Genomic DNA, 12,500 nt, shown 5'->3' with positions numbered 1-12,500 from the left:
ATCCTTCTCAACGACACGATCAAACACCTCAGCATACTCCGATGGTTTGATCATGGCATCGAGTTTGCTCTCAAGACTCTGCCAAAATGTGTCCAACTGATCCAGTGGAGATTTCAAATTATAGAAGTTAGCAATTTTCATGTGCACAACCCCACCACCAGAATTGAGAAGTGCACAAGTCGCTTGAAGAAGAACATCAAGGTAACTACTGCTTGCTTTTCCAATTTCAATTCTCTGGTAAAGAATGTCTTCAGCAAGACTGCCATCAGTGTCAGGCCTAGGAACGGTAATCAAATAAACTCTTCAATTAGGTTTTAATAAAAGATACTGTATGTTTGAAAAAATTAAGTTATTAAATTTTCATCTTAACATAATTTTAGAAAGTAACCAAAGGTTTCAAAAAGGTTTGGTTTCCACCAGCAACACAAGAATTAAATTCAATCATCTCAATTCTTGTGGTATGAGAATCATGATTAAGGAGGCTCGAAAGGGTTTTCAGCTGAGCGCGCGCGCGTACCCACACACGCAATTCGTAAGCTGCTCGCGTCAGCTCGTGATTCAAATGGGTCACAAGAAATAAGCAAATACCGCTAATTTCGCTCTCCTTTCTTCTACTTCCTATAGACATGAATGTAAATAGACATCTCCTATTCATGAAAACTACGAAAATTCTACACAAACGGTTTAATGGTCATTTAAATCCTGATGACCTTCGGCTCAACTCGCGCGTGCACTCGAATGAGCGGGTGACGCATGCGTAAATGCCGATCTTGTAACCCCCTCCTTTTTCCTGATTTTGCAACTTTACTCGTTTATATCTCTGCTTCCGGACGGTGAATTTTTTTCATTTTTTGCATGTTAGCTTAGATTAATTTAAAACGTTTGTCTTTCAAATTTAAAAAAATTCTGTAGGTGAAAAAAAAAATTATAGGCACATTTCAAAAAAACTTATTTTTCTGAAAAACTGACCTACAGATTTTGTTGAATTTTAAATATTTTAGAGAGTATTTCTAACATTATCTGGTAACACTAAATGGGAAAATTTCACCGTCCCGTTTCTTGAAAAAAGGCAACTGAAGTTGATTTTAAGGCTCAAAGAAATGTCTAATATCGTTGCCATGGTAACGTTATTTTGGAGGAAAATATAATGTGAGAAATCTACGATGGGTACTTAATACCCTGGCCAGATTTCGTCTTGATATGATTGCCCTAACTGTATCTAAGGACAGAATATGTTTATTTGTTTGAAAAAAGGAGAAACTATTTCGAGCCTCCTTAATTATCAAGTAATCAACATGTGCTATGATGCACCTAACCTTCTCACTATAAAAATACCCAGCGGAATGTTATTAATCAATGCTGCTCAGACCTAGGGTTCACTTTCTTCCTGTATAAAATGAAAAGAACTTGTGGAATTTGTCTGTTGGTGCCCATCAGTGATTTACCATACTTGCCACTTTGAATTGCTTTGTTAAACAACCAAATCTAATTATCAAAAGCAAAGACGACTTTGACATGAACATTATTAATTTTATCAATACAATAAAGACAAGTTCCCTTGTGGTGAACTTTCAAGTTTGAATGCACATTTAGTGATGCTGCGTTAATTCTACCAAATCGCAGTGGCGTACTTCCGGTTAACATGAGATGTACACGTGCTGCCGTAGGTCAGTACGAAGTTGCTTGCCGTGGTGGTCGGTTTTGGAACCCTGCGGGCCACTTCTTTAACAGAAATAAGTGTTTATTCCCTTGTAATTCGAGCAATCTGGGAAAGTAAGGCATAGTTTCCCACGTATGTTTCTCGAGTCGTCGACCCTCAGTCGATCACAAATCGCGCCAGGAGGACACATGTGTCATCCTGGCGCGATTTGTGATTGACCCGGTCCTTGGCCTTGGCCCAATACAACTGTACAAGCCGCCAAACCGGCTAATTACAACGTATTCGTGTGCTGACCTACATCGTATACGTAGAACCCAACAAAAAGTTCACCTCTCGCCCGAGACTTGGAAGTGGATTGACGAGCTTGGGATCAGGAGGAGATATCGATCTCAGAGAGGTGGAGCTAATAAGAGAATCACGCCGACCCCATCTTGCCCGGATTTCCACATCAAGAGTCCTGGTCCAGTTCTAATTGCCCTTGACAAACCCAGCGCTTCGGCATGGTTTCCGGACATCTTATTGGCAAACGTTCGTTCCATAAAGCCTAAGATCGATGAGCTACAATCCGTTGTTGAGCTGAATAATGCTGGCATCGTGTGCATTACTGAGACCTGGCTTGGTCCTTTGATACCAGATGAGGCGATCAATCTCAGCGGGTTCTGCGTATTTAGAAAGGACAGAGACTCGCCTGGTGGCAGTGGTGGTGTCTGTGCTTGTGTGAGCTGCCGGACTCCTTGTCGCAGGTTCAGTGATTATGAATTTCCTGAGATAGAATCTCTTTGGCTAACAATCAGACCTTATCGCCTTCCCCGAGCAGTCTCGGTCATCTTACTAGGAATTGTTTACCACCCCCCGAACAAGGGCTCGGCTGAGAACCTTATCCTGATGGACCACATGAAGCGAAACACCGAAGCTTTTTATGTAAACATCCTGACGGCCTTGTTGCGATTTGCGGCGATTTCAACTCTCTTAGCACCGGCATTATTGAGAGACAAGTGAAACATGCCACTGGTCTTACACAACTAGTTAAAGTTTTGACTAGGGACACTTGAACTCTTGATTGGTGCCTAACGAATAGACCAAAATTATTTTCATCCCCGCTACAACTACCGAAACTTGCCCGAAGTGACCACTACACTTTATTGATAAAGCCTGCAACCGCACTACATCAGCATGCCCCATCGAATCAACGTGTGTACACTAGGGATCTCCGTCCAAGCAGGATAAGCGACTTCGGAAGGTGGATAACGCGGTATGAATGGTCTAATGTCTTGAATCTTAAAAACGTTCAAGATAAATGACAGGTTTCAATCCATAGTTTCAAAATCAGTCAACCGTTTTCTTCCCCTCAAAGGTGTCAGGTTCTGCTCAAGTGACAAACCTTGGACCACACCTAAATTGAAGAGACCAATCAAGAAGCAACAGAAGGCCCTCTTTATTCATGGAAAACTTTCATGTGTGTATAAACGATGGCGTGCCAAGGTGCAATATGAATGTAACATCTGCAAGCGCAATTATTATAACAACAAGGTTGCCGCTCTGAAAGACACTAATGTTAAACGCTGGTGGAAAGAGATTAAGGGAATAGCAGGGCAAAGGGACTCTCATGACTGGTTTTACCAGATGCTTAACGACACCCTAACTTCCCCGGGTGTACTTGCTGAGCAGACTTCAACAACTTCTTATCAGATCTGACTGCGCATGTTAGTCCCCTGGAGTCTAGTTTTGGAGTCATCCCAGAGGTCCCAAGTGAATTTCTTGTGGACGTAAACAAGACCTATAGAGCCCTACGTCAAATTAAGTTGAACAAGTCTCCCGGACCTGATGTTGTTCCTAACAAGATTTGGAAGGAGTTCGCCTGGGAATTAGCACCTGTTTTATCGGACATATACAACACCTCCTCAAAACAGGGCGTGGTACCATCACAGCTGAAAGAGTCCGTGGCGAGGCTCATCCCGAAATGTTCACCACCAAAATCAATTGAGAACGATCTGAGGCCCATTACCCTCACATGCCAAGTAGCTAAGTTAATGGAAGGGTTTACATTAGACTCTTTATATATAACCAAATAGTAGATAAGCTAGACGATAAGCAATTTGCTCTGCCAGGTAAATCTTGTTCTCATGCTTTAGTCTACTTCTTCCACCATATTTTTGCGTCACTCGACAGGGGTAATTGTTTTGCACGTATTCTTTTTACTGATTTTAGTAAGGGTTTTGACCTTGTGGACCATAATGTCTTGATAGAAGAATTAGGTTCTCTGGGTGTCCACGAGGTCCTCATTAGATGGGTGGGGTCGTTTCTGTCTGATAGGTCTCAGAGGGTGTCATTATGTAATACACTGTCTAACTTATTCCTTGTGAATAAGTTATCTCGTAATTGGAATCTAAGAGCCAATTATTTAGATGACTTAACAATAGTTGAGATCATTCAGAGGTATTCATTCAGCATGCTGCCAATAATAGCAAATGAAATCGGCACTTTCTCAGCGGAACATGGCATGCGGTTAAAATGGCCCTAAATGTAAAGATATGCTTACTGATTTCCTCAGGTACAAGCCCTTTCCAAAAACCCCAATATTCATCAATGGCTTGCCCATAGAGCAGGTTTCTACCCATAAGATACTAGGGGTGTACATTGCGTCTGACTTGTCGTGGGGCTACCATTGTGAATATATTGTCAAACGTGGGCGCAAGCGTCTATATGCGTTAGGGGTCCTGGATAAATCAGGTCTATCAAGTCAAGAGGTATTGCAAGTGTACTGTAGCCTAGTACGCTCTGTCTTGGAGTATGCATCCCCTGTTTGGGCTGGTTTGCCCGATAACCTAAGTGATCTAATTGAATCCGTTCAAAGGGAAGCTCTGCGCATTATTCTGCCAAACCTAAGTTATGATCAAGCACTTGATCGTTCTGGCTTACAGACACTGTTAGAGCGCCGAGGTCAAGCTAGAGTGTGAACACTTTGTTTAGGTATTATCTGTATCATCGACTCCCGCCTGCATTGCTCGTCTGCTCCCTGAACGATCAGGCTTGAGCCATGGATACGGTCTCCGCTCGGGTACAGCTAGGCAGTGCATCAACAACAACAGACTTTTGCGCACTGATAGGTTTATTACTTTTAAGTACGGCTAACTGTTATTTTTGTCCTGTAACTTTTGCAATCTCATCCTATCATGCATTTTCTAGCTACTGACCCTTCTTGTAATTTAGCAGATGTTACCAAAGAGTGAATAAACATATTATTATTATTATTATTATTATTATTATTATTATTATCTCGCAGTATAAAACTTTGGAATGCTGTCGACATCATGAGTAGTATAGGGCGCATAACGTAACCTACACCACTTGAGAAGCTACAATTAGAAGTAAAAAAAATTAGGTACGGAACCTAGTACAATTCTAATATACATAATGATATGAATCTCTCTACTTAGAGAACCAATTCAGAATATTATTAAATTCTATACTCTGTAAAACCTGCGCAAAAATATGATGATATCATTATCTCTACTAAAAGCCTATTTAGAAAATTATTCAGTTTTATACTCTCATTATCTCTAATAAACCTACACGAGGTCATCATAATTCGGTTATCTCTACTAAAAGCCTATTTAGAATCATATCAAACTCTTATCCACTATAAAAACTACATAGAAAATAATTAAAATACAGGTTTTGCGACAACCCTTGTGTTTCTGGATTTCAAAAGAAAAAAGAAAACCTAAAGTCTAGTGTCCTTCTCGCCCTAACTAAGTATTTATCTTAAATGTTCTGGCAATGTTCAAAGTGTTTGAGATGACCGACTTCTGCATCCGCTCAAGTACACCCCGTGCTCTCGCTCCTATTAGCTTCCTCACCGACTTCTCTAGGTGTTTAGAATAACCACCCAATACGTCAATTATTATGTTGTACTGTTCAACCCTGTAACCATTGTATCTCTGCTTCAGCTCCCACATCATGGGACCATACTTGAGCGTCTTTTCCTCATCTTTCTTGGCTCTACTCTCAATCCATGGGCAGCTCATTTCAATTGTGTAAACTTCTTTCCTCTCGTGGCTAACAAGACGTGCGTCTATCCGATTTGCTCTTACTTCGTTGTGCTCTGCATAGATGGGAATATCCCAAAACGCTTCACTCGTGGTGTTCTGGTAGGCTGGTTTTGGCATCGCCGGTGAGTACCATGGTGGAACCTCTTCTATCAACTCATGCTCTCGGAGGAGCTCAAAAAACAGAATCTTCAAGGCTGCATTATGCCTGTATAGGTACTTGGTTTGTGCCAGGGAGGAACATCCAGCCAATACATGTGCAACGCTCTCAGCTACCTTCCCACATAACCTGCATAGGACTTCACCGTCGGTGGAGGTTTGCGTCTTTTCCTTTGTGTAGAGCTTCGTAGGTAACAACTGCTCATATAGCTCATACATGCCCGCGATGGTATATGTAGGGCATGTAGCCCAACCTTTTAGCCATGCAAAGCAGCTGGTTATGCTTAGGCTATCATCGTCCCATCTGATACGGAATAACTTTCCTTGCCACCTTTTTTCTTTAGCGATCTCCAAGAACTGCATCTCTTGAGATTTCTTCAGCAGATTCCCAGCTCTAGCTGCAGTCACCACCTTTCCTTCCGTTGTAACACACACGGGATTTAGGATATCAAGCTGAAGTGTGATGTTAAGTTCTTCAGCGTACTTGGCTGCTTCCTTTACAAGCGACTGGTGACCTGATGCCATGGCGTGTTCTTCAAATTCTCTAACTGCTCCCACAGTCTGGTCCGAATTCTGATACAATTTCAGTAGCGATTTGATTTTGGTGATCTTATACTCGTGTTCGACTGATTGCAGGCCTCTACCCCCTTTCTCCCTCGGTAGGTATAACAAAGAGGTTAGGCTAGCTGGGTGCTTGCCACCGTTCTCAACTATGATCTTCCGAGCTGCTCTATCCACACCTCTTAACTCTGATAGAGACCAATGTTGTGTCCACATTAAATACCGCAGCACCGGGAATGCATACTGATTAGTTGCCTGTACACGGTTACAATCAGATAGGGGGCTGGACCATATAATAGATATCCTGCGTAGATACTCTTTAGCTGCACACGCTAAAGCCAGCCGTTCATCCTGCCGAACGTTCTCCAGAACCCCCAGGAACTTGTAGTGTTTTCCCTCCCCAAGATCCGTGATGGTAGTTGTCTCGTCCATCCTCATACCAGACTCGTCTAACACTTGGGCTCCTCTCTTCACGTGTACCACTGAGCACTTTTTCTGATTCCAGTGAAGGCCAATATCCTGCATCGCTCCTCTAGTTTCCTTCAGCACTCGGTTCAGCTTGCTCTCGGAGGCAGCAAAGACCTTCAGGTCGTCGATATACAGGAGATCGGTGACTTTGACTCCTACAGGCTTGGATAACCGGTATCCCTCCGTTGCCCGCAAGCGCCACGCTACTGGGTTCAGGCACAGTGTAAACAATCTAGGACACAAAGCGTCCCCCTGGGGTAGCCCCTTCATGAACCTTATTTTTCTGGAAGTCTCTCGCCCTTGCCTTGTTGTAGCTACTACTTTAGTATTCCAGCTCGCACACAACTTGCGTATGACCTTACCCAGCCAGATGGGAAGCCTGTGCACGTCAGTCATTGCGCATAGCCAATCATGGTCGACGGAGTCGTAAGCCTTGCGCACGTCAATCCATGCCATGCTTAAGTTCCGTTTGCCTCTCTGGCAATCCAGCATTACTGCTCTATCGATTAGCAAGTTATCCATCGTACCAAAACACCCTGATTTCGCTCCTCTATGCTGGCCTTCCATCAGGCCATAATGTTCAAGGTGTTGGTCAACAGGTGCCAGGAGGCAAGATGTAAACCACTTATACATGTTATTTAGACAAGTAATAGGCCTTTGATTTTCACTCAGGAACTCGCCTTCTTTCGGAATGAGGGAGGTTTTGCCTTCAGAAAACCACTCGGGGTAATCTTCGTCGCTTTTAGAAACTTCTTTGAAGCTCTCGACCACACCCTTGTGCAGGGTGCCAGCATGTTTCCACCAAAAGTTAGTAATTTTATCAGGCCCTGGCGCGCTCCAGTTGCGCTTCTTGGACAGGACTTTGACCGCTTCCGCTACTTCAAGAGCCCATTCACTGGCCGTTGGTGGTGGTACTTGCTCGTAGATCGCGATCTTTACTTCCTGCAACCAGGCCACGTTCTTATTCCCAGTCCCTCTCTCCTCCCACAACTCTCTCCAAAACCCGCTCGCCTCTTCAATGTTTTCAAACATTCGCGAATCATCTCGAGCACGTTTCCCAGGATCTTTATATCTTGGTCGCTCATTCTCTGGGTATATATGTATATTATTATTATTATTATTATTATTATTATTATTATTATTATTTGCTCGTCCGCCCTTTGAAGGACGGGCTAAATAGTATTCTATTTCACAACACTCCCATTCATACTCAGTTGAAACAAGGTATGGGAATAGTGATTGACCAGCGCTCCCTCACCATCTGTCTCCCTTTCTAGGAAGAATACCCTCCAAAAGTAGCAATCAGTTCTTCACCAATCCCCCTTTTTGGAGCCCTCCATCCTCCATTCCCATTTTCCATATACTCCAAAAAAATAAATAAATAAAATAGAACAAGCTGGGTGAGCAAAGCGATGGTGTATTTACTAACTAGTTCAGTACTACACGTTCGATAAACCTCTAGGGCACGCCGTCTTGGTAAGGTTACGAGTTATGTCTCTTCAGGATGAGATCTTTTCTGTGAGGTAGCACCAGGGAACGCACAGACAAATCGCTTAAGCTCGTTTTTATCCTTTCATGGAGTGGCAACTACGTTTATAGACGTTTCCGCCAACCTGGCTGAGGCCCCACTCGGGTTTAAGACCTTAGCTAATTGTAGATAGTACAATGCCGTATGGCGTCGTGCCCAGCCAACGTGCTCCATTATTTCCGAGAGATCAGCACCTGTTAGTGCTAAGGTGATTGCCCAGCCTGATCGAAAGCCATGGAGTGTCTCTCCTTCGTCAGCTTTCATTTGCTTTAGGTACAGTTTCAGGCGGGCTTCTGCAGTGGCGGAACTTTAAGGGTGCATCCCTTACTCCATTGTCGGTGGTCGTAGGGTGGAACAAGTAGCTGGTAGTCAGGTTGATGTCAATTTGTCTCGCGACATCCATATACAGTTCTATCCCTCTGATGTGGCAAATCGCTGTTTGTGGATTTCTTCGAATTCCAAACACATTCTGATCACCGTCTCTAAGTGTTTTCCCCCAAGTATGATTAAATAAAAAACCATTACCTTCGGAAATCTTAGAATTTCCGGCGTTTTGACTTGGCCTAGGTCACCAGGCCGGTCACCACTAAAGAACACTGCTTTGAAATACGCCTGATCACGCGCCACAATAAAGCGCTCAATATTGCTTTTCGCATTTCCCAGGAATCTTTGCAGGTGTTCCGCCAAGCGCGTGAGTTTGTCTACGAAGAAAATTACAGGTAAGTCTCGTTTAATGTTTAATCAATGTTCAGAACTTATCAGGTCTAATAACTTTCTCTGCTTATGACAGGTTTCAGTTCATCATCTTTCTGTGAAGCGTGTACCACTGACCAGAAATTATGTAGAGTGCATGGTGCAGTTTCTCACGCCCTGTGACATGTCAAAGAAACTGATTAATCGAAAGCACAATACTCTACCAAGGGTAAAGAAGGGATTGACATCGCCTTAATATGCTCGTGGAAAAACATTTCATCCGTCTGTGCAGAGTTTACTGGCTTTGAGTCAATGTAGTTGAGTTTACTCTATAGAGGAAATTAGAGAACACTTTTGGCATTCTAGGGTCATAGTTTTTTAGGTCTTATTCATGGCGCCATGGAATTTAGTGGCTTGTATTTCAGGTGTAACATGGGCTGACTGCGAGCAGTAGATTTAATTGAATAAATAAATATTGAAGTTTCATGTGTTAATGCAAGATAAATTTTTACTCAAAATCATCTCTCTGAGTCACACTGATTCATTTGCATGCCCAATCAAGGCTGCTGCCTAAGAAAGTTTTACCGGAGCCCTTCGGGCTTCCAACATTAAAAGTTAGTAGCCCGAGTCTTTTTTTCAAGAACCCAGAATTTATTAATTAAAAGTGAGGACGAATTACCTTGTGATAAGATGGGTGCCTGTTCGGGCTACTCGTTCAGAAATGTGGTTGCCCGCGCTTGCAAGGAGGGCGCCCCAGGCAACCAGGCGACCGTCAGGCAGGAGCCTTGCCAATGACTGAGTTTAAAATGACTGATTGCTAATATTTTTCTTTTGATTATTTATCAGATTCTATGAGTATATGCCTCTGATGTAGTGTAAAACACACAATCATACACACTTTGACACAATCAGAACATATATTCATTCATTGCATTCTGGCCAATGTATGTCTTATTTCCAGTAATTTGCATTTTGTGACATTCTGTAGGATGGTCTCCACATCATTCAAGTAGCTTTAGCAAGCCTCAAATGTGTTCCCACAAGATCATGACAATGTTATGGTTATTATAATTATTATGTTGCTAGTGGCAACCAAGTCTAAAATTGTGCTGTACTTGTAAGTCCACCAAACTCAAAGAAAATTGAATTTATGTGTGATGCATGACCAAGAGCTGAAGATGTATACACCTTACTGTGTAGCGTGGGGCCTGAGCCTAAGTGGGGTTAGGCATGCGCACTTTTAGTAGACTTACAACTCGTGTTACTTGTGTTAGTTTTGAAAAGTGAGTCAAACATTGGCCGTGTCGTGGCTTGTCCTGTTTGTGTTACATTTGGTGGCAGTGGTGGGGATTTTTTTTTGCCATGGAAGATACTGTGATAAGCTTTGGAAGAAAAAGTGGCAAAGCTCTAGGCGAAACTTGCAAAGAAAAGTAAAAGTACAGCTGGTGCAAGTGGCAGTTCATCGTTCACTTCACCAGAAAACCCGCTTCACATCAAACCTGAGAGCTTCTCTGCCACGTCCGGTGAAAGTTGGGTGGTTTGGATACGGAAATTCAAAGGTATTGCAGCCCTTAACAAGTGGAGCCCTGAGCTTCAAGCTCAAATATTGCCCACCTACCTGAAAGGCCTGACTGCTGAAGAAACAGCCACCTGGACGACCGTTGAACGCACTCTGACAGATCGATTTCCTCAAAGGAATCTCGTCAAGTACACGTTTCCACTCTACGAGCCAAATTAAGACGTCCTGACGAAGATCTACATTAACTGAGGTGCACCATTTCTCATCTTGTGGAGCTGGCCTATCCGAATGACCCCCCGGATATACTCAATCGCACTGCCAGAGATTTCCTCGTGGGTGCTTTGAGCCCTATTACATTGAACGAGATGGTGTTGGATTTGGGGCCCAATACCTTGGATGAGGTCCTAGCGGCAGCTCAGCAATATGAATTAAATAAAAAAATGCTAAGCAAAGAAGACTGCTTGAGTGCTGTCTTCAACGTCTGGTGATCAGGAGAAGTTTGTCTCCCAACAGGGAACCCAAGAACCCCCAGCATGGGCTAAGGAGCTTTTTCAACAGCAAGCTGAAATCTTAGAGAAGCTTAAGAATATTCCTCAAGGGAGGCAAGGTAGGAATGAAAGTGTAGAATCTGGACGAGGCCAGAGAATGTTTTGAGTGTGGTAGCTTGACTCATTAATTATTCGTGACTGTCCACATCAAGTAAGTCCCGACCAGGGAAACGGGAGATGGACGGGCACAGGCATAAGTGACCCCGCCCGGGTGTGTGCTACAAGGTGGTACCCCCTGCGGCTCCAAAGGAAGATGATGAGGTTGGATTGGAAGCTTACAATGTAGTGCAGTTTTTGTGAAGGATGCTGATGTCCACAGTTAATCAGTGGAAGAGATGTTCCCTATCAGCAGTGATTTGGTCCTGGAAAGGGAAAAACAGGCATTGTGAGGTGTTGTTCACTTATACTGACTGCATATCAAAGAGCCATGGGATTTAGGTACTGCAAAGGGCATACAACATACCATCGACACCAGCTCTGCCCAGTAAATGGAGGAACCACCTCAAAGAGTCTCCTTTCACGAAAAGCAGGAAATGCACAGCCAAGTGGATGAAAAGCTTGAAGCAGAGATCGTAGAACCGTCCAATTCCCTTTGGTCCTTTCCTGTGGTTTCAGTAGCAAAACCAGATGGCTCTGAACGCTTCTGTGTAGACTACTGTGCTGTTAACTCGGTAACCAAGCGGCAATTCTTTTTGGTAACGACAACCCGTCAAGCGGAAGTCGCGTCGTGGTGTTTGCGGAAGTAACAAGAAGTTGCTATTTGAAAGAAGGTTTGAGGAACTTTCTAAAAATGTGACGGGTCGTGACGACCCGTCTAGTTCGTTACGAGCCGTCACTTGAAAAGTCGACCCGACTGTTGGAAATGTCAGGTGGTGAGGGACTTAAAAAGAATCATGTATTTGTGAAGATACTGGTGGCAGTAAAGCCGCCTGAAAATGTTGACGGGTCGTGACGACCCGTTTAGTTCGTGACGAGCCGTCTCTTGAAAGATCGAACCGACTGTTGGAAATGTCAGGTGGTGAGAGACTTCGAAAAAAAATCGTGTATTTGTGAAGATACTGGAGGCAGTAAGGCCGGCTGAAAATGTTGACGGGTCGTGACGACCCGTCACTTGAAAAGTCAAACCGACTGTTGGAAATGTCAGGTGGTGAGAGACTTTAAAAAAATCGTGTATATGAAGATAGTGGAGGCAGTGAGGCCAGCTGAAAATGTCTAGTTCGTTGGAAATGTCAGGTCGTGAGAGACTTAGAAAAAATCGTGTATTTGTGAAGAAAATGGAGTGACGGGTCGTGATGTTGTAGGTATCAGTATACCC

General features: G+C 43.5%; 1 protein-coding gene across 2 annotated transcripts in view; it reads right to left on the bottom strand.

Moving 5' to 3' along the window:
- The window catches only part of LOC138008399 (schlafen family member 13-like), a 56,510-nt gene that overhangs the window by 15,551 nt on the left and 28,459 nt on the right, over positions 1–12,500 (bottom strand). For both annotated transcript variants that reach the window (XM_068855726.1, XM_068855727.1), the window contains one exon: positions 1–277. This exon is cut by the window's left edge and continues 712 nt beyond it. In XM_068855726.1, the coding sequence (XP_068711827.1) occupies positions 1–277 (277 nt within the window). The remainder of the gene's footprint in view (positions 278–12,500) is intronic.

This window comes from Montipora foliosa, chromosome 6, assembly GCF_036669935.1.
Source record: "Montipora foliosa isolate CH-2021 chromosome 6, ASM3666993v2, whole genome shotgun sequence".
In the NCBI taxonomy this organism is placed as follows: domain Eukaryota; kingdom Metazoa; phylum Cnidaria; class Anthozoa; order Scleractinia; family Acroporidae; genus Montipora; species Montipora foliosa.
The sequence above is the reverse complement of the archived record's forward strand: the minus strand, read 5'-3'. Positions and strand labels throughout refer to the sequence as shown.